General features: G+C 40.8%; 2 protein-coding genes across 2 annotated transcripts in view; one reads left to right on the top strand and one right to left on the bottom strand.

Annotated features, from left to right (window-relative positions):
- Positions 1 to 13,371, top strand: part of sybu (syntabulin (syntaxin-interacting)) — a 28,622-nt gene extending 15,251 nt beyond the window's left edge. Inside the window, exons 2-8 of the mRNA XM_080896266.1 lie at positions 5,141 to 5,184; positions 5,394 to 5,580; positions 5,962 to 6,162; positions 8,323 to 8,422; positions 8,600 to 8,752; positions 10,019 to 10,174; positions 11,678 to 13,371. Coding sequence (XP_080752392.1) covers positions 5,161 to 5,184; positions 5,394 to 5,580; positions 5,962 to 6,162; positions 8,323 to 8,422; positions 8,600 to 8,752; positions 10,019 to 10,174; positions 11,678 to 12,842 — 1,986 coding nt within the window. The 5' untranslated portion in view covers positions 5,141 to 5,160 and the 3' untranslated portion in view covers positions 12,843 to 13,371. The remainder of the gene's footprint in view (positions 1 to 5,140; positions 5,185 to 5,393; positions 5,581 to 5,961; positions 6,163 to 8,322; positions 8,423 to 8,599; positions 8,753 to 10,018; positions 10,175 to 11,677) is intronic.
- A 2,534-nt stretch (positions 13,372 to 15,905) lies between these two features.
- ebag9 (estrogen receptor binding site associated antigen 9) lies at positions 15,906 to 22,381 on the bottom strand. Its single transcript, XM_080896415.1, has 7 exons — positions 22,097 to 22,381; positions 21,680 to 21,774; positions 21,294 to 21,375; positions 21,004 to 21,159; positions 19,696 to 19,806; positions 19,226 to 19,317; positions 15,906 to 17,056 (listed from the first exon to the last, which is right to left on the bottom strand). The coding sequence occupies exons 2-7, from the start codon at positions 21,760 to 21,762 to the stop codon at positions 16,939 to 16,941; spliced, it is 642 nt and encodes a 213-aa protein (XP_080752541.1). The 5' UTR covers positions 21,763 to 21,774; positions 22,097 to 22,381; the 3' UTR covers positions 15,906 to 16,938.
- Between the last annotated feature and the right edge of the window lie 40 nt (positions 22,382 to 22,421).

Genomic DNA, 22,421 nt, shown 5'->3' on the forward strand with positions numbered 1-22,421 from the left:
GGCATTTAAAGCGCCAGCGTCGTATTTCAATCGGCCTCAGTTTCAGCACCATGGAGAGCCAACAGGCCCCGACAGCAAGTCAGCAGACAGTGTTTACCTTCATGTACATATTCGAGAAAAAAAAAAAAAACAACCTTCTGTATGTGTACAGCAGATGACATTTTTATATCTGGTATTTAAACGGTTCTAACTTGTATCCGTTGGGATGGTTTTAAGGAATGCCGCAAATCCGTGCAGGGAATGTAAAATCTTAGATGATATGGTTTCGATCAATGTTAAATCATGTTAAATCTAGTTTTGCAGTGTCGGGGGGACGTGGTATTATAATATAGCATACTATTGCATCATGTGCATTTCTAAGAATAATGTATAGACTAAAGTGTATGTAAAATTGAAACGTGGACAGCACGCAGTGTACTGCTGTACAAAGTCCATATCGCTACACGGTGGGGGGGCTTCGGTGGTTAAGTAACGCCCCGCTCGTTATGTAACACACTTGGGATGGCGGGCACTTTATTGCGCGCGCACAGTCAGTGGTCTCACTTCTTGCCCAATCGCGTGCGTCGTCAGTCTGCACTCAGCTCTCATCCGCACAACATCCACACAGCAGCGCGCAGGCTGGCACCACCAGCAGAGGAACGACCCTTTGTGCTTCACCCAAACTGACGCGCATCCTTCTGAGAGACATCACCGTTTAACGTCACCGTCCACCATCCAGGCAGGTGTTGTTGTGTTTTGATCCTCTTATTGAAAACCATGTCGCATCAAATACGTGTTAGCCTCTAAAAATCTTCCCTTAAAACTATTTTAGGAATGGCAGCAGGTGGGGAGGGGTGGAGCTGTTTACAAGTTCAGGAGCGAGTCTTCTTTAGATTTTTTTTCTCCAATCATGATATTTTTGCCTATGCGCATAAATATGACATGTTGGATGAAATCTGTCCACCCCATGCTTGAAGTTGTTTACAGCCAGAGACGTCCTGTAGCTGACTCCGCACATCGTTATCATGGAGACATGTCAGCGCCTAAGGTAAACATTCCCAGAAACTGCGGGGGCGCCACATGAAACAAAACAAAAATCCCACGGCTGGATGCGATAGGATAAAAATGTAAATCGAGCAACTATTAAATGGTTATATGAAAAGAACCGCTTTATTTGTTGGTACGATATTATCTAAATAGGCTTTATAGTACTCGGTTTAAAAAAAGAAAAGGAAAAATGGATTTTGAAGGGAGCTGTGGTAAACAAAGGGAGGCATGTAAACACATGGTGCGCTGTCCGAGGGTTTATTAATGATGGTTTAAATGGCTGCTCAAATTCTCTTTTATTTTGGGTGTGTTGACAGCACTGGAAAGACATGCAAACGAAAATGATCGCCACTATATGGAGAATAATTCTGTTGACTGTGGTTTTCTTTTGCATAAACACATCTTCTGTACTGGCTGGAAGCTATTTTACCAAAAGTCACTTTTAGTTTCAGAATGCTTCATGCTGAAAGTGAAAGTCACTTCCCAGCACTGACATCATGCATTTATGATGCAGTCTGTTTAAGGGTTGGTGGGCTTAAAATAAAAGTGGCAGGTATGACATGTGACTCAGCAGAGAGATTGAAATCATTCAATTGAATCTTTCCTTTTTTTTATTTCAGCAAAGGGAGGGGGAACAAGAGTCAACACCAGCTGGTTTTCACAGAAATCAAGCAATTTAATGCCTCAGTAATAAACACAGCAAATGTACCGACTGCATTATGACGTTAATGTCAAAGTGGAATGAGAAGCTTCGCATTAGTTCATGTGTGTCACCACCATTATGAAAAAACACATACTCTGGGATGGATTAAGGGAATTATTATTGACGCCCACTCCATGCTGTTTTAAAACAACACCATCTGGATGAGGGGAGTAGCTCCAGTGGAGGCTTAAAGACTTGTTTACTTGTATCCCACTGACAGTTCTTATAAAACATCCTTTCCCAGTTCATCTTCTTACTAAATCAGCAACCTCCCATGAAGTTTGTTTGGAATACAGTTTTTTAAATTATTATTTATTTATATTTGGATTGATTATTGTTCATATATGCAGGCAATTTGGCTGTTTGTTGCTTAAAGGGAGTCTTTGCACCTTAGGCAGTTCTTAGCCTCTTACTCAGCAGGTAGCCAATCAACTTTGTCTAGAGACAAGTAAAGGATCGAATGTATGGGTGCGAGTGGAAAGACTTGGCCGCAGTCAAATCATCAAATATGGGTATACCACAGATGGATGGGCAGGAATCAGTGTCAACACAATGTAACACAATACTACAAAACCAAGGTGCGTACAGTTCAAATAAAAACAACCTCAAGCAAAGCTAAGTAGAAAAAAGGAACCAGCAAATCTCTTTAGTTCATTTAACCAGGTAGTTTCAGTGCATAGGCTTATTCTGACTGAGACGTTTGACAGGAGCTATATATTTACAATGAAAGTCATTATAGCCAATCGTAAAGCTAAAACACCCAGCATCATCAGCAGACTGTCAGAATCCACTGAGACCACTCTTTTTCCAGCCAATTGTTATTAAGACACTACATTCAAAACTGAAAACCTCAGCCTCTGAGAGATACTAGAAAGGAAGTCAAAAGATCAATAAAGTCATGTCGAGTCAGGGAACCATGGATGCCTTTGCTTTGCATAACGTCAGTCCATTCGGTGGCATCACCTCCAAAATTTGTCATCCTGGTAGCGGTGCTTCCTAATAGTTGTTTAGACACCACATTTCAGTCAGCACCAAAACTGTCAGACAGGCTGACACCACCATCCACATTTCCTCTTGACCACACCCTTTTTGATTGAAAAATCACACATCTCATCTTCTCTGCTCAGCTCTTGTTTCAGTTTATCTACAACCAGGTTTGTCTTTTAGTTGTTTGTTTTACCTTTAAAACCCATTAATGAGAGCCACAGTTAAAAGAAAATCCATTAAAAATATAAAAATATAAATATTCATTGATCTCATCAAATCAGTGGCACGATGCTCCGTAAACACGCTGGCTAGAGTACACAATGTTCATTCAGTCTGAGGAAAGCATCGAGCAGCTGAATGGTACCTCCCCTTCAACACTTCCAGATATTTCATCAGCGAAGGGCTGAGTAGGATGAGCAGCAGAAGCCTTCACTCTGTGCACATTCATACATAACTGGTTCCTTCTAGCTCGACTCTTTCGCACAGCTTATCCCCTTCAGTTGCTATGACTGTTGCTAGGGCACGGCAGCAGTCGCCCGGCCCTGCTTGGTGCCTATAATCTGATTCTGCCATGCTATTGCACCGGGCTTTTGTGTATTACTACAGCGAAGGATGAAATTGTGGATGCCTGAAAACCAAAAGAATAAAAGTGTAAGATAAAGTGGTGCAGTACAATTCAGAACACGTCAGTCTATTTTTGAAGAAGATGAAAGTGGAGTTTGAGTCCTGAGACTCTGTGTTCTAATTTTGCAGTTCAGTTTGGTCCTTTGTGGGTTGGAAAGGAGGATTTTGCACACTTCTGTGCTACTCATTAATGGATAATAGGTCGTATTGGGTCCTTAGTTTTGCAAAGGCAGGTGATCGAAGTACTTTTCTTTTTAATGTAGGAGGGGGGAAGGTGAGATCAGAGCCAAAGGATGCGACAGCAGCACACAGGCCCTGGGGTCAATGACATAATTCCCAATGCCACCCCCAAAAAAGAATCTGTATGTACTTATGCAACTGACCCCCTTACTCAAGGGTGCTGAGAGGCAATCAACAGGCAAGAGGAACTAAAGTAATTTTGTAAAGTTTATTCAAGCGTGAGAGAAGATCTGCATTATTTAGCTATGGAGCATCAATAAAAAATGCTTCTCTCTTGTTTAAATGTGCATGTACAAAAAAAAGTTCAGCGTTAGACCAGAGTTCCCTCTGCTTTGGCTTCTATTTCAAACCCTTTTATAGAAAAAGAAGCTACAGCATCGCTCCAGCATCCATTAGATTTCATTGATTGAAGCACTTTGTGGCATTTGGCAGGCAGCCCTTCACTTTTTGCACAGACAGCTGATAAGCAGAGTTAGCATGGCCTCATCTACTGTATTACTGTGCTTTATATCTATCATTTTAATCTGGGATAACTTTGATGAATAAGCTGAACATGAAGAGATTGCTCTTTGTATCTGCATCTGCACAAAGACCGAACTGTTCCAAAACCACAAGCAAACTGAGTTAAAGGTCCAGTGTGTAGAATTTAGAGGTATTATCACGTCCAACTACAGATGTAAGTACGTTTAGAACGAGCCCTTTATAGGCAGCACATCTTATAATAATTCTGCCATGCTGCTGAGCAGAACAAGCAAACCGAATATGGTTTCTAGAAAGGACATTTCACATTTAGACTGAATCAACACGCTTATGAGCTCTCCATCATGCTTGGAAATGAAAGGATTAATTTTGTTCCATTTTACAATGTGATGCCATTAAATCTCACACAGTGTTCCTTTAATTGATTTAAAATTCATTTCTGCCATATGTTTTTTGTTTGTTTTTTTGTCCAGGGTTAGGGTTAAAACTTAGATTTTCTGAACTTTTGATTAGCATCATTATGTAATAGTTTTCCTGCAAAGGTAAAGACATTTCAGCCCATGCTCTTCATGTCTTTATTGCTCATTGGCAAACTTCAGCATGCTAAGACAGTAAAGAGAAATGCCAAACCTCTGTACGTTAACATCAGCATGCTTGTACAATGAAGCTCTGCAACTATTAAGAGTCTTACATAGATGTAGACTCATAATTATTTTTACATAATCTCCTTTCATTTGGATTTTCTCTGTAATTCCTTGGCTTCATTTGATTGTTTATAGGCCGACTGATCCTGATATGAAAAGGTAGCCCACTGTTTATTTTTAGCATTTTTTTTTATTTATTTCCTGTGTTGTGCCAAGTCCACCTTCAGGCTTCTAGTGCCAGCTGTACCAGACGGCATTTGTCTGTGTGTGTGTGTGTGTGGGGGGGAGGGGGGGGGATTCAGTGGTGTAACAGGGTTCAGATAGAGGGCTTTTGTTTATTATGAGTTTGACTTCCACATCAAAATTCTTATCTATATATGGTCCACAGGAATGTGACTTACCTGTTTATCTTTTTTTCTTCTTTCACACTGATCAGAGGAGAAAGCGTGAGGCACGATGGGACCATTCCAAGAATATGAGGTGAGTCTTAACTGAATGCAAAATACTCTTTTTTACCCATAAAAACAAAGATAAAACAAAAATATCTGCAACCTTGCAGTTATTATCATAAGATAATTAATGATAAATATGACCTGAACTAAATCGTTTGGTAATTCAAGAGAAAAAAAAAAAGAAAATCATAGTTATCATACATGCACTACATCAGTGCCTCCTGCTCTGATAAACAGGAAAACAAATCACCACAGAAAGGGAGCCCCCGCAGCCGCATCCCACGTCTGGTCCTCCATCCTTTCCGACCAAAAGACAAGGGATCGCCTCTGTCTGATTCCCCTTTCTCAGAGGAGGAGGGCAGGGAGTGTGACATCAGCTCCGAGCACTCCAAGAGGACCATCAGCACCAACAGTTTTTGTTCTGGTAAGAAGCTCAGCTCCAGGGCAAGGGCAGGACATGCCTAATATGAAATGAACGTGACTGGTGGTCAGCTGAAAAATCTTATGACAATACTACAATGCAAACATTTTTAAAAATTTAAGCAAAGGTTATGCACGCTCAAAAAGAAAAAGCATCTTTATTTGGTTTTCTCCCAAACTAGCCTCTATTAAGAAACAGAGCAAAAAATGCAAAGAGTGAATGTGTGTGACCACAGAAACTACTTGACAGCTACTTTCTGGTGGTGATGAGCCATTGTAAAAGCTGTTGTGCTATCTGCCAGAGAGCAAACTTAGGTTGCGATTGACTGCCTGCCCTGCGCTGCCCATTCTTGGCTATTACTGTCTGTGTGCCTGTCTACAATAGATGACACCGGCTGCCCCACTAGTCAGTCTGTGTCCCCCTCCAAAACCCCGTCAGGCTCAGAGCAGAGTGCCCACGGATCGCCGATACTCCCAGAGCGCAAGACCAAAGTGAAGAGGGTGAGGGTGATGGCCGAGTGGAGCGGTGAAGCACGGAGCGCGCCGAGGCACAAGAGGGAGCTGAGGTCGGCCATGAAAGCCAGAGGTACAAAAAAAGAGTACTGAGAAAAATACAAAAACAAAATTTCAGATAAAGCAAGAAATCTCAAAATCTTCAGCTTAGCCCTGCTGTATTATCATCTGATCCTAAGGTTTGATTCTGTTACCACTCATGAGTTTTGTTTTGTTTCTACTCACAGACTTCTGTAGTGCAGCATGGTTATCACATAACAATTTCCCACTCTGGGATGCAGCTGCTTACTAAAAAGAAAATTGTGAATGGGAGAAGAGCCATTTGTGTATCTGTGCATTTTTTTAAATCAGAAAATTAATTTTTTTCTCTTATAATCTGAGGCAAAGGGGGGAAATGCTTGATTAATAATCAGACTGAACAAGGGGCACTGATTGGTGGGGAGAAATGTTTGGGAGCTTATCCAATTAGGCTGATTAGCAGGAGGTCAGCTCACTGAAGGTGCACAGACTCTTAGTTGACTCACAAAGTGGTGGAGGATCACTGAGATTTGAGCAGTTTTAATTGCTGTTGTCACTGGAAACAGTAATATGGTTTTGTTTAATGGAAAAAGACACTACTCAGGTATGACTCTGATTTCAGTTTTGAATCACTGAAACTCTAAAATGATGACCTGCTTTTGTTCTGCTTACATCTCTGTGCCCAGGCCTCAAGCCTTTGTCCTGCTGCAACAGGACAACAGCAGAGAGAGATTGCATAAGGCTGGATAGCATTGGCTAATTGTGACGTTCCAGTGATATTTATGATGATATGGTTCATTTTTGGCTAAGCATTAGTATAGATTGCTCATAAATCTTATTGGAAATCCTGTTTAGAGATATAAACACCATAATCCTGCAGTGGTTGCTGAATGAAGGATTGTTTGTGATTTTTTTAAAAAAAGAAAATGGTTTTCTAATGCACAACAAAACTCAATCTAAAGCGGTTTCGGTTTCTAATGTGGCACGTTGGGAAAATGAATTGCTCTCATGCATTAAACTCAAATTAACTTGGGCTGTGGTTTAAAGGCAGGAGCTATATGTCTAGCTGGTAACTTTTGGCTTCTTTTAGCAGGAATTTTAAGTAGGATTCTTTTTTTAATTTTTATATTGACCCTCATTAAATTATGTAGAACCCAGAGTGTTGCTGGAGAAGTATAGCGGTGATCAAAAGTTGCACTGCGTCTTTGTGGATCCAGAGGAAGTATATAATGGTGTACCAAGAGAGGAACTGTGTGACTGCATGAGGAAGTCAGGAGTGGCAGAAAAATATGTAAGAAGACAGAGAGACAGTGGTGAGTTGTGTCGTAGGAGTGACAGATGAGTTCAAGGCAAGGATGGGATTGAGTCAGGATTTGGCTCTGAGCCCCTTCTTGTTTGCACTGGTGAGGGATGGGTTGACAGATGAGGTCAGGCAGGAGTCTCCGTGGACTCTGATGATTGGAGACAACACTGTGCCACGTAGTGAGAGTAGGGAGCAGGTTTGAAGAGAGTCTGGAGAAAAAAGGAATAAAAGTCAGTAGAAGAAAGACGGACTACATGCGTGTGAATGAGAGGGAGGTGGGTGAAACGGCCAAGATGCAAGGAGCAGAGGGAGTAAAGGTGGATGAAGTTAAATACCTGGGGTCAACGAGCCAAAGCAATGGATGGTGCACAGGAGAGGTGGAGATGAGTGTTTGGGATAATATGTGACAGAATCATGCAGCAACAGTGAAAGGGAAGGTTTACCAGATTGTAATGAGACTTACTATTATGTATGGATTGCAGAGCTGGACATGTTAAGATTTTCTCAGTGGGGGTGACCAGAATGGATAAGATTAGAAAGGAGTATGTCAGAGGGGCAGCTTGGGTCATGCAGTTTGGAGACAAAGAAAGAGAGACAAGGCTGAGATAGTTTGGGCATACGTAGAGGGGGGATAGTGGATATATTGGACAGAGGGTGTCGAAGATGCAGCACCCCGGTGGACATGGAGAGGGTTGGTGTGACAGGAAGATGCAAGGGATAAGCTGAGATGGAAGCGGATGATCTGCTGTGCTGACCTCTACAGGGAGCGGCCAAAAAAAAGGAGACATAATTTTGTAGAACCCACATTTTTACACTTGCAGGAATCAGTCAGTGTTTCTGCATCACTAAAGATGACTGTTCAACAGTTTGTTTTATCCTGTTGGGACATTGTGCTTTTTTTCCTTCCTTCAGGTAGTGAGGCAGACTTCAGCTCTTCCAGCAGCACAGGCAGCCTAAAGACCAGGGAGGTTCTCAGTTCCAATTCAGTTGGAAAGAAAGCTCCTTCACGCAGGTATGAGGTTTAATATGTGCATCATAAATCACTAACAGATTTGAACTTAAGTTTTCAAGACATGCATTATCCAGCAAGACTGCAGTGTGCATATACACACTTAAAAAAAATAAATTATTAATGAACACCCATATTTATTTGTTCTCATTAATTTTTATTTTTTTCTTTCATCTTAAGTCGCAGCACTCACATCAGGCCACTTCCGGTGTTCAAACCAGCCGGGAACCCAGCAGCCAACAGAGATGCAGAACTCTACGCTCCCTACCGAACTCCTCCAAGAGCTGCCTCCTCAACCAACAGCAGCAGCTGCACCTCCAGCCCCACTTCTAGGTAATAAATATAGATTTCATGCTTATTTGCCGTTTTCTCTTTATTTCCTGTTAAATGTGTTTGAAGTGTAACCTTTTTTGTAAGAGAAGCAGGTACATTTTGGAGACTGTAGAGGTTTAGGCTGTGGCTCGGGCCATGTGCAGTGACCACTAGTGAGTGGGTGGCTGGATTAGGCTCAGACAGTTATCATTTCCTCTCTTGCAGCTGGCTAGGATTATATTGGTCATGATGTGGCTGTAGCTGGGATTAATGGGGATTTAATATAGCAAATGTCTGAATATGGTACCCAGACAGTGACCTTTCTGACTGGGTCTCATCTGCAACTAGAGCGAAAGCAGTTTGCTTTGGCAAAGAGAACAGGGTCATAAAATTTTTCATACAACAGAATACAGTTGCCTGAGTCTTAAATATTGCTAAAACTGAATTTCTAACATGGTGCTTAAGGCAGCAGATTATTTGAAAGGCTCCGCTAGTTTGCATCTCAGCCCTGCATAAGCCTTCACTTTAAAAATCCACTCTCAGGAGCAGTCCAAACAATAGACACTCAACCCTTTTAGTTTCTGTGCAGACACAGAATCTGCCCTGTTTTCCATGCTCACAGCTTCCATAAGTGCATCATAATCCTCCAGTCCTGTCACTCCAAGACGTGCGGTTTGTCAGCATTCCTCTGCCTGGCTAAGTGTCATGTGACATTGCTTCCCCCTCACATGCTGCTTTCTCCAGGGCTGTATCTATTTCTGGCAGGGATGCAGCATATTTGCATCAAAGCCTAGAGTAACCCAGGTTGCTAGGATATCGTGCTGGTGAAAGAGAGCATCTTAAATGCTGCTTTGCATATCATCCAAATCCGCTAGCTTTTTTTGGGGGGTGACAGGAATCCTTTTATTAGTTTTCTCTGAGCATGATGACACACCTATTTGAGGACATGTAGGGGACATTTGCCAAGGCTTTTTCCACTAAGGTGATTTCTTTGCTAGCTAACGCTGCTTGTATTCAGCATTTTAGGATTTTAAGTCTGTTGCCTGCATGTCAGTAATCCTGTGTCAGACAGTAATTCCAGGCTTCAGGGAGCATCTGCCCTGACAGCACTCTGAATCCGACTAATTACATTCTGTGGGGAGAATTTAGCTGAAGTTTTAAATTGGTTTGTTTTCTGCAGCTGTTTAAAAATGTCTGCTTGATGAATGACAGATAATCACTTTCCGAGGTGTAAACATCCACCGGCAACCTCATTTCCCTTTCTCCCTCTCTTTGTCTGCCCAACAGAAGGGCAGGTCTGGGCTGCTACCATTCATGTGGTGACAACCACGGAATCAGGCCTCCGAACCCTGAGCAGTACCTCACCCCTCTGCAGCAGAAGGAAGTGGCCATCAGACACCTGAAGACCAAACTGCTGGAGTCTGAGAACAGAGTCCATGACAGGTTGGCAGCCTCATGTCCAGCTGTTCAGTTTTAAGACAGGATGACAGCAAAAATGTACTGCTGTGCTGATGTAATGCTTGCATGCTGCAGTTCTGCTCCTCAGTAACATCTTGTGAAGTCTAAACCCCCTGGAAAAGGAGTGTTGCATGAGACTGCGCATAGCAAAGCATATTTTTAAAGTGTTTCTTTATTCGTATGCTGCGCTTAACAGTGATGGATTAAATAATGTCCTTGTCATTCATTAAATATGGGACTGTGGTTTAGCATGAAGACTCAAACAGGAGCATCTGGGCAAATGGCAAAATATGCCATTTTTATTTTGGGTGAAAATTTGAGTTATTTATTTTACTTTACTACAATTTCTTTGAATGTGTACTAAGACAAAAAGGAGGCATAGTAAGAAATCAATAGGAATGGCATTGCTGGGGCTAGATGGATTAATAGATGGGGCGACCGTGGCTCAGGGGGTTGGGAAGCTCATCTGTAACCGAAAGGTTGCCGGTTCGATCGTTGTGTCCTTGGGCAAGACACTTGTCTCCTCTGGCCTACTGGTGTTGGCCAGTGGGGCCGATGGCGCCTCGCTTCGATATGGCAGCCTCGCTTCTGTCAGTCTGCCCCAGGGCAGCTGTGGCTACAACTGTAGCTTGCCTCCACCAGTGTGTGAATGTGAGAGTGAATGAATAGTGGAATTGTAAAGCGCTTTGGGTGCCTTGAAAAGCGCTATATAAATGCAATCCATTATTAAAAGTGTGGTAGCTAGGTTACACCAGCCATTCGTAGGTGGCCCACTTAAAAACCCGGGAATCCCATGGTGCCCACTCAATTTTAAATTTTCACTCTAATCAAAATACAAGACAAAAGTTTCTTAAATTTTATTCAAAAACCATAAACAACACAGGTTGTTGGCTTTAAATTGATAATGCTACCCAGTCATATGTCAAGTGTTAAGGCCCATGTGTGGCCCACCTGCCACTTCGACACAAAATTCAAGACATGAGCAGTAATTTTAGGTCAGAGTAATATTGCAAACTAATGACCTCCTATTTGATTAAGTTTTTTTTACATAAATGTGTAACTGTACATACTTTCATACATTTCAAACTGAATAGTTATTCACTCCCCCCTTTGAATTCAGGCCATGAACCTTCACAGACATTTGTATTAAAGTGGCAGAAAACACAAAGTTACAAACTCAATAAGTGCAGTGTTTTTGTTTTGTTTTTTGTTTAAAAAAAAAAACTCCCGGCATTTGTAAGTGGCCTAGGACTTCTGTCCATATGGTGTATTTCTCTCTTCTAACAGTAAACCCACACACAGTGGGTTGTCACAGCCATCCCCCAGAACATCCAGTCTTTAGCTAAACTATGTATAGCTTCAGACTTGGCATATAAGTGGCTTTTTTTTTTTTTTCCAAACTTTACAAATTACATGGTAAAGTTCACAAGTGTGTATTCAAAAACTGTTCCTTTAAGTTACTTGGATGTTTTCCTCCCTCTTTATTAGAGAGACAGAGATTGAGGAGCTTAAAGCCCAGCTTAGCAGAATGAGGGAGGACTGGATTGAAGAGGAGTGCCACCGGGTGGAGGCTCAGCTGTCCCTCAAAGAAGCACGCAAAGAGATCAAGCAGCTGCGTCAGGTGGTGGAAACCATGAAGAGCAGTCTGATGGAAAAAGATAAAGGAATTCAGAAATACTTCATTGACATCAACATCCAAAACAGGAAGTTGGAGTCCCTGCTGCAAAGCATGGAGCTCGCCCAGAGTGGTGCCAACCTCCAAGATGAAAACACCCTGGACTTTATGTACGACAGCTCTGATGGCAGCGGGAAGAAGATGGTGGTGGATGAGGAAGGTGCAATGGAGCTGGGATACCAAGGAGCAGAGGCAATGGCAGACAGCGGGCTGCTGGCAAATGATGAGATGGCGAACAGAGCGGACATTTTGGAGAAGGTCTTCATGTCCACTGCAATGGACTTCAGTCAGGACTGTAGCAGCAAGCTGAGGGCCAGTGCAGAGTCTGGGCCCAGAGTGTCTGGGCTGTCAGGAGAGAGACAGTCAACCGATTCATCCACTGGAACCCAGCCCACTCTACCAGATATGGTTGCCACCTCAGGCACACTTCCACATGAGGACAAAGAAGTCCAGGCCGACATCATGCCCATGCCTCCAGACCTGCAGGCTCTGCTCTTTCAGCTTCTAAAGTTCCATGGGGTTGCAGCAGGAGATGCAGCTCTATCAGCCCCAGTTAGTCTTCTAGGGTTCCCAAACCTACCTGGCTCCATTTGCACCACCACCAAACAGCCTGACTCAACACCTTCCCAACCCAGCACATTTACAGAGAGCCCCGACACCTCCGCCGATTCCGGCACATGTTGCTCAGAGCCTTCCGAGAACAGACGATTCATGGAGGAGCTGGACTTTACTGTCGGCGAGGAGGATTCTCATCTGTCATCAGGACTGGATGTGGTCGGCAAGCGTTACTGGAGCAACAGCTTCCTCGTGGATCTGGTGGCAGTAGCGGCACCAGTATTGCCTACAGTGGCTTGGCTGTACTCACGGCATGGCTTGGACGGAAGCACTCCGGTGTACAACATTGCTGCCCTGATTAGGGGCTGCTGCATCATGGGATTGCACTCTCTTCGTCACATCACTCATAGGCCTGATGCGTAATGGCTTCCAATCCGCATGCAAAACCCCTGACCTTGAACTAAAGCACTTAAGCATCTTTCCAAGAGTATTTGTGACATCGTTGAACACTTGATATCAATGCAGTCATTTTGGTTTGAGCACTGTTATTTTTTTGCACTGTAGTTACCAAGAGGTGACATGGAAGGGATTATTTATAACAAAGTTTATTTATGTATTTATTTATGATTTACATGTATAAGCAGATCATCTGGGTAGATGGTTGTGTGTTATCATAGTCCTGTGGTGTCCCTAGCTGTTTAAAGCAAAAGTTCTTTGTGTTAAGAGATTTTCAGGAGGTGAAAGACTGACTGCTGCTTTCTGTTTGATGGGTGGTGGGTTCTGGAATGTTTCCTTTCTTCATAAAGTAACCTTAAACCTTCAGCCAAAGCTTTAATGTAAGTTCACCGTTTTGTGAATTTTTATTTTTTTTTATTTTTCCTCCCCTCATTCTGGGTGTAGAGCTTTACTTGGTACTGCCTGTGTATTGTTCATAGAAGCTAATGCTTCAAAGCAACTGACACTTGTAATGTGCCTGAGCAATGTGCAATACTGGTAGTAACATCAATGTCCTTGCATCTTTATTATTAAAGCATGATAATTCTGGCTATGTTGTAGTGTTTTGTTTATTTGTTTTTTTTTTACATTTGCTTTTGGGTTTATTAAAATTCATGGAAATCTTTTTCCAAGTTTGACTTGTGTAAGGGTCCTGTTTGAGACAAAAACAATGGGATTTTTTTTTTTTTCTTCCCATAAATAAACGGGGGTGGGGTATCTCATCAGAACCCAAGTTCCAGCAAGCAACATGCTCTCGTGATGGTTCATCTTACGTAAAAGCTTTCTCGACCTGTCTACAGATGTCCCCTGGGTTGTGGTTCTGACTGTGGAGTGCATTAGATCCACTTTACTGGGATCTCTCAGAAGCTGTTAAACCTGCCCTTACACCAGTAAAAACTGGGTCAGTGCAGCTCTGAGTCTGCTCACATAAGCCTTTAGTGATTGCATAATACCCATCACATTCAGTGAAAATTAAAGCAAAAAGCTGATTAAATCTACATGAGCTAACACTTACATCTTTGCTACAATGGGTCCATTTCCGCTCCAGCTGTAAGGAGAAATGCTATGTTGACATTGCATAACCATGACTCCTCGGTTCATAAGGCATCTGAATCATCAGATGCTGTAATCCTCATATCAGTGTAGGGATGCTAGATTAAATGAGTGGGCAAGCATTGGTTTGAGCATGAGTGCACGCCAGTTTTTTTTGTTTTTTTTTTTTATAAAAGAACACTGGATGTGACTGCACCCACTTAGCTTATCCCCTTTCTGAAGACTGATGACTGCACTTTCCCTTTCTGAAAGTGGGTCAGTCTCTGAGAGGTTTGGCAGGCAGGCCGGCAGAGTCCCCAGGTAGATGGGACTGACATCATTATGATGGAGGTCAGATGTGTGATGACAATAGTCCGTCAGTACCTTCTACAGGCCAGTTTAGCATCAGACAGTTTTGATACTGGAATCTTCATGCATGCTGACGCTTGACTCTAATGCGTAAATGATTGATCATGAAAAGAAATGCTTTACAACATGGTAACCATCCTACATTAGCCTATTAGCCACATTGCTAACATTTATGGACTTGAGAAAGTATTATGATACAATAAATTCTCCACTTCTTTATTTCAATAGCTGGGCCCATGTCCTCATTTTAGGTTTGACAGCGTTTTAGTAGGTAAAAATGAATGCTTTGACATGAACTGAGCTGCGGTTTGGGGAAGGCCTCGAAGGGGACTAGCAACGGCTCCCGGGCCTGGCAGATCTCCATGCACTAAATAGAAGTGAAGAAGTTAAAGAATTGAGAACAAGGAGGGTGGGGCACGTAAACGAGAATGAACAGCTTGCAGAACTGGGGGAACCTATATAGATGACAACCAGAACGAGTGTTTGGAGGCGTGGTCCTGCTCCTGAAATTCCGATACATAATCTCCAACTAAGTGCAATCGTTAACACAATCTTTAAGTTTGTGTCACTCCATCAAGGTTTTGTCGCATTTTCTCCCCTTATTCACTTCTGTAGTTTGCAGCATTTTTCATGAGGCTGGTTTGCAGGTAGGAGATTAAAAAATAGAAAGTTCTAGGTCAATTTTATTTTAACATGATGATGTCAAGGGAAGAGTCTATACATATTTCTGTTTTGCGGGAATGTAATGGCAATTCCACCAATAGCTTGACAAATTTCAATAAAAACCAGAGTGAGATATTGGTAAGGTTCATCCTCTGGGGACCATCACTGATGGTAACATTTTACAGAGCTCTTTCCAATAGAGTTTTATTTCACTGTAGAAACAAGATGTTTGCCAAGTGGCCGACACCTAAAAAACACTCATAGACAGTGAAAAAGCCTGAACATAAAGGTTGTATTCATGAAAAATTATTACCTTTCCCACAATGGTTGTTGGAGTTATTTTACTATTTACATATCAGGCGTAGCCAGATTGTCTTCAGTCGAAGATATGAATCAAAATTTATTAAAAACCCGTGTAGGTCTAATACAGCAGAGATACAATTTGTCAACTCTGGACTCATTACTTTATATTAGTCCTATGTTGTGCTCAACCACTGCTATTTTTACCATTAAGCATGTGTGAAAACAGGATTTTAATGATTAATTTCTGAAAAAAAGAAATCACGACGTGCAAAATTTAAAAAGGAAAACATGACATGCAGCCTTTCTCAGTGAAAATAACGGGGAAAGGGCATTTCCAAAGAAAATAAATCCACACCTGCTTTTAATTTCATTCTTGAATCTATTCATGCTCTAATTATTTTCATATTCATTTTATCATTGAAATTTTAACAGAAAATTTGTCAGTAAATCATTGAATAATATTAACCCAGATATGTCTTCTTTGACTTGCTTTGCACCATTTATCACAAGTCATGGATGAACACATGCTGTATCTGCACTTGCCAATGTTTCCATGACAACACTGACTGGGAATTTCATTACAATGATGCATAACAAGATGCTCAGTCAGAAGCACTTACTTAAAATGATGTGCTAGGAAACGTTTATCCATCAGCCTATTATTTGCCAAGATTACTGTATGAGTGTCCATTGTGATGATGACCCATGTATTTTAAGTACTGGGTCTCTGCAGACAATTCATCAACTATTTAACAGCAGAGTAAGATTTCCTCCCCCAAGATAAAAGGGGAAAAAAAAGACGCATCGATCACTGGAAATTCTCCTTCAATATTAAGGGCTGACAAAAATGAGTGAATGGCAGAGAGATGCAGTGAGATTACCATGGGAACCCACAGCTAACATCTGCATTGGCTACGTTCTAGTCTACCATCATGTATCCACACGCACTTTGAAAATTTCCAGCCTTCATTTTAATGCAGATTTCCAGCGAAATAAGGGCCATACAGCACAGGGAGATAATGTGAAATATAAAAGCATCATTCATTTAAAAAAAAAAAAAAGAAAAGAAAAGAAACAGCGAACAGATCAGTTGTCAGACAAAGACATAAATATTTAAAAAAAAAAAAATCAAGCAAACCAAGGGATTTCACTGGTATTCAATGATGCATAAAATAAATTAGACGTCCTTGCCTTTTGAGGTTGTAAAAATTACAAAAAAAGAGAGAAATGTACTCCCTGTGTATGTTTCAACAGGTAGCACAAGTATCGGTTTATTTACAAATGTTCCTGGAAAATCCAAAATGGAAGATTTTCCAACAGATTTAATCATTATCTCAGAAAGCCACTTCTGACCTTTAACCTAAAATGATCTGGATGGTATTAACAAAATCTCCCTTAAATCTCCCTTAAAGACCAAAATGACCCTGCCACATGAAGAGTGAGAATACCCGCTGCCCTCAACATTGCCATGTTTTATGCCGCTGCAGATGGAAAACACACTAAAATGCTGCTGGTGGAAAAAAGGAGGAGGACAATCTGCTAACATGTGAGTAGTGTACAGTAAGAATCCTGGTAGGTTTGGTGACTTTAAAGACAGAGCTAGCATCTTTGCCCCTCCCCCACCCCCAATTGCTCAAAAGTGAGCCTCTTTAAAATGTTATGAGAGCTTGACGGCAATTTTCTGCTCCTTCTTCATCATTCTCTGGGCTTCTTTCTCCATCTTTTTCCTCTGCTGCTCCATGAAGCGCTTCTCTCTCTCAGCCATCTTCTGTTGTCTGTTTAAAAAACAAAAGCAAAACACAAAATTATAGTATAAAAAAAATAATAAAAATAATAGGTGACAGGAAGTGATGTCACACCAAAGCATGTCACCAAAAGCTAGGTCAGCTGAGAATGGGGGAAAACAAAACCCTGCTTTTTGTGCCACTGCTGACAAAGTATTATCAAACACTGCCATCTGGTGGCCATGAAATGAACATACACATTTAGAAAAGTGATGACTGCAAGAAGAAATATAATGGGCCCATTATTCTCGCTGTATTGATGTTGTGTGCAAACAGTGATGTCGCCACAGTTCGGTATCATTTTATACCAGCACTGAGGGTGCGAGTACCGGCTGGCGTATTCTACTCAATGATAGGTCATCACTCAGACAAATCTTCCACATCAGTGCAAGCATAGGAAGAGAAGTCAAAACCAGAAGCAAAGAAATAGTTTTTTTTGTTTGGGGTTTCCCACAAAGTCATCTGTATCTGTATAATCTGTGAATACCTGAACATCTGTAGTGATCATCAAATAGCAGTACAAAAACAAAAAACTAACTAACAACAATAACCCCCTGCCCCTCCCAAAAGAACAAAACAAAAAAACCCAACATTGTACACTCGTGTTCTAACTACAAAGACGTGAGGTGCACAAACAACCGAAATGCCAAAGTGCAGCTTTCGGCAGCGGATGCGAGACCACTGTTGACGTGCAGTGCCGTTCACGAGGACAAGAGACGGCGAGCATAATGGGCTCACGAGACTTCTTTGAGTTGTGTGAGATAAAAACAAATGAAAAATTAAAATACTTTTATAGAGCTATGTTGTTGTTTGTTTTTTTAATCTGAACAAATAACACCATCTATTAGAGCAGGGGTGTCAAACTTATATGAGCTGTGGGCCACTGCTGGCACTGTCATCTCATTGGCAATCCACTTTAGTGTTCAAGTAGTACAAAAAACCCCAAACAAACAAGAAAACACCCAAAAATATTTCTGAAAATACAGTGGGTTTTTTTTTTTTTCCTTTTAATATATTGTATAACAAGACAAAATTGCAAACGTGAACGCAATTCTTTTTCCTCACTCTTAACTAACTGAAGCCATTCATTGAACTACCACATAATGGTACTCTGGTACTCTCTTTCTGGCCACACGCGTGAAAGGTCTTCTGCTATAATTTTATTCATATTTAACAAAATAAAAATGCAGGCATAAGTGTACACATTAGTTTTTGACTGCTAGCGAAAATTTTTCTCTTTACAAATAACTCTCTTACTGAACTAACATATGTTTGTACTCTCTGCCCATATTGCCTTCATATTAGATAATTTTCTGCTTATAAAAGAACTTATTTTAACATTGCACTCAGCAACAAATAAATACTCCCCAACAAAAAAAGTAACTTCAAGGACCAAACTGTATTATATTTCTAAGTCAATATAAGGGCCGCAAACACCGGTGACGTGTGCCGCAAGTGGTCCCCGGGCCGCGAGTTTGAGACCCCTGTAATAGAGGATAAGCTAAAGGAAACTAGAGGAACTAAATATGAATTAACTGCTAATAACCAGCTATGTTAACAATCTATGTTTTTTACACCAAGATTAAGAAATTCTGTTGTAAGACTGGAAGCAAAGATTTCTTATTTTTCAGTTTAGACACCTCTGTCCTCACTGGTAGGAGGTGTGAGGAAGAGATGCAAGGGACCCATGTGTTTGCATAATAAAAGGTTTGATCACTCTCTTGTTTAACATAATTTCCCCCTAGTCTGCAAAAAATTACAATTAAAAAAAAAATAAAAAATAAAAAACAGCATTTCACAGGAGGCATCTACTTGGGGTCATTTAGATGACAGCTAAGAAATCCAACTATAACCTGGTGTGCATTAACACAAGGATTGTGAATAATAATCTTTTACAACTGTGTTGTGTTGTAAAAAATGTTTTTCTGTGTAAATACAGACAGATTGTTGTATGTGGCCATGAAACCTGTTGTTGTGCATTCCTCAGTCTTTACTGCAATCAAATCTGGGTTCAATGACAATGTGTTGGAATTGTATATTAACATGGTTAATAACATAAAAAACACTCCTTGTTCCTGTTGTTGTGTCATAACTGGTTAGTTAAGGTAGCAAACTGGTATTTGCTGTATATAGAAGCAGATGAACTCTTGACCCATTTACCTGAGCACCTCCTCTGCCTCCCAGGCAGCATCAGACTCATCCTCCCAGGCATTTGTGTCCTCCTGCCAGGTGTCCATTTCACCCAGTTCAGCCTGTGGAAATTGACAGTTTGCAGTCTTATATACAGAGATAACACTATGATAACATTTTAGTCGGGAGCCTTTGATGTCTAATACATCATAAACGTCAGTTCACACAAGAGTGTTGCAAACTGCATCAAAATTTACTGAATCAGTGGAATAAGAGAAGGGGATTGGTGCATTCTTTTGAAGGCTTACTGAGTCATTCTGACATTTGGGTTTTCTAAGATTCAAGTCCTGCAGCTTTAATAATTTTTTTCACAAGCCTATTTACTGATAAAACAAGTTTTGCTTTCCTTTGATGGCCAACAACTTCTCCTGCATAATTATACAATTATTAGCATACAGAGTGTAAAACATAAACAGTCTTCCAACAATAGTGTAACTTACTGAGGGGGGAATGAAAGTCATCATATCCTGAGAGGCTGCCAACCTGCTGGAGAAGCCTGCTGAGCCATCAGGCACCAGATAGTTCAAAGGTTCCCTTTTCTTCAACACAATCTTCAATATGAAAACCAGAAAAAAAGAAGAGGAGCTTAGAGTCAAAGTAAAAGGAGTTAATGTTGAATCGCTGCTCAACTATTAATAGGAAGGACAAGCTGAGAATGGGAGATTTTCAAGCAATCACACTGTTACACTACAAAAATTGTATGTCTAGAAATGACAAACCCAACATTTTAAAAGCACTTTACTTCTGCACTCAAACAACTTCTAATCAGTGGCTGCAGGAATTATCAGGCTATGTATCAAAAGAAGACGTTTCAATCAAAAGCCATGGGTTTGGATCACAAGAAACATTTGATCGCATTCAAAGCATTAATAGCAAAACCTTTACTCTTTACTGTATCTGGATGCCTACAGAATATTTATGTCATGCTTCTTGGTTTAGACAACAGTTAAGAATTTGCTAAAAATAAACAAATAGATTTGCTAAAAACAAACAAATAGAGTTATATATTAGATGCCATTTCTTGTTATTACAGGAAATCAAAGCTAAAGTTTTAATATTGCAATGGAATACATAATTGAAACTCTGCACTGCGTGTCTCTTGTTTTACATCTGCCCATTTCTAAACTGAGTAAAAAACAAAGACTAAGATCGACACTGTTTGTGCAAATTACTTCTAGATGCTACTCTTAAGTTTCTAATAGAATATACATTTTATTAACAGCCCCTCGTAAGTAGCCTGACACCAGCTACAGTTATAATATTATTCTTAGAATTTTCTGTGGCATGGATCCATTTAAAACAGTTGGAAAACAAATAGTAGCCTTTCCCTTTGAAGCGGCAACTTTTTTCCGCATCTTCATTGTATTTTGTATCATGTTTGCTTAAGTCAAACACAATAGTCACGGCTTCTTTTTTTTTTTGCTATTACAGTTTTTCCTCATTTACAAAAATAACCGCTTTTCCATCTCTGACATTGTAATGACACCTACGACTCTTCAGTTAAAAAAAGCCAACCACATAAACAAACTATAAATTCCATGACATAGAGTGGCCCTATTACACTTCACCTTATTTTCTGTCATATTTACACTGGTATAATTGTGTATACTCAGCAAACAGTGTCAAAGTTCACCACAATTAAGGAGCTGAGCCTCACAGGTGAAGTTTACTTAATAAAAGACAAATTTAAAGGGGTTATACACTTTCATAGACACGGCACAAACTGCTTTGACTTGTTGCAGACATACCTTCTGTGTTTTTCTGATGGTGGGAGCCATGTCTTTGAAGTAGTCCGGCTCTTCATCTACATCGTTGGGTGGAGGGGAGACATTGCCGTTGCCACCTTCAATCTTAATACTTGTAGGAGCCTCTTCATCCCAAGAGCTCCATTCCTCAATCTCTGGCTGTGCAGACAAAAATAAACTAATAAAAACACAATAGTGCCTGAAAGTTATTTGTTTATGAAAACAAGAAAATTGTGTCTCCTGTATGGCAGCCTCTTCTCAAAGCAGTTGCTGATGACTGCTGCAGTACATGCCTGTTTTGGTACAGATGATGAAAAATCCACTGTTGTTGGGAGAGTTATTTGATCACCACTGAGTTTGCGGCCCCTTCCAGTCCTGTGTTACACAATGAAATTAAACTCTCCATTATTATAAAAAGCAGAAACTGCACATTACAGAACACCACAATCAAATCTCTTTACTGTGCATTGTGACAACCTTGCATCCAGCACATGCACAAAAAAGGATCTCTAGTTGTGGTGCTGATGCATGCAAAAATCGTGGTGAGTTGCTGTGAGTTTCATAAAGCTAGAACAATATTTTTTAAATCCATATCTCCTATTTTATTTTCAAAAATATCGTAGTAGTGTAAAGATAAAGGTCTCATACATGCTGTAATGGACAATGCATTTGTGCTTACCTGCATATTAACCTTTTAAAGAAAGAAAGAAAGCTGGCTAGGCATGTGCAGATCTTAAAAAGACGGAACTGAGAGATGGCCATGATGAAATTGAGCTGGTGGGAAAGAAAAGGAAAGATTTCTGCATCTGATTTTGCAAGTACGGACATGACTTGTATGCTCCACTTGCAGCAAAGCAGACGAATATTTACACAGGACTGCGCGAAAACAAAATCTGTAAGCGTTTATAAACGCTTAATCTCGAGAGCCGTGCCACGAGCACCTCACTGAAATACGAACCCGTATTTATTCACCATAGAATAAGACCGAGCTTAAGGCTAACGTTAACAATGCAAGTTCTTTACTCATGAAAACAACCGAGCTGTACCTACTAATAAAATATGCGTCTCTACAATCATAAAAAAGATACAAACTCACCTTATAAGATGCCAATAGACTGTATGAAAGGCAACTGCTTCCTTCTTGTGTGGCAGAAGAGACAAGTTCATTTATTTGCTAACCTCTGCTTGCTAGCTTAGCCCACAGGAAAACATATTTCTGAACCCTTTTAAACTATTCCTACGACGACACATTGGCGGTGACAGTTTAATTCACTGTTATGTCAAAACAATAGCGGTATCAGCTCCGCAACCCAGTTTTGTTTCATGACAAAAGTCCTAAATTTGTGTCGTCTCTCGTCTCTGTCCCATGGCTGCCATCTTTGAACTGGGAGGAGCAGAAACACAGGAAGCGTGATTGTGCT

This window comes from Rhamphochromis sp. 'chilingali' (genome assembly GCF_963969265.1).
Source record: "Rhamphochromis sp. 'chilingali' genome assembly, chromosome: 11".
In the NCBI taxonomy this organism is placed as follows: Eukaryota; Metazoa; Chordata; class Actinopteri; order Cichliformes; family Cichlidae; genus Rhamphochromis; species Rhamphochromis sp. 'chilingali'.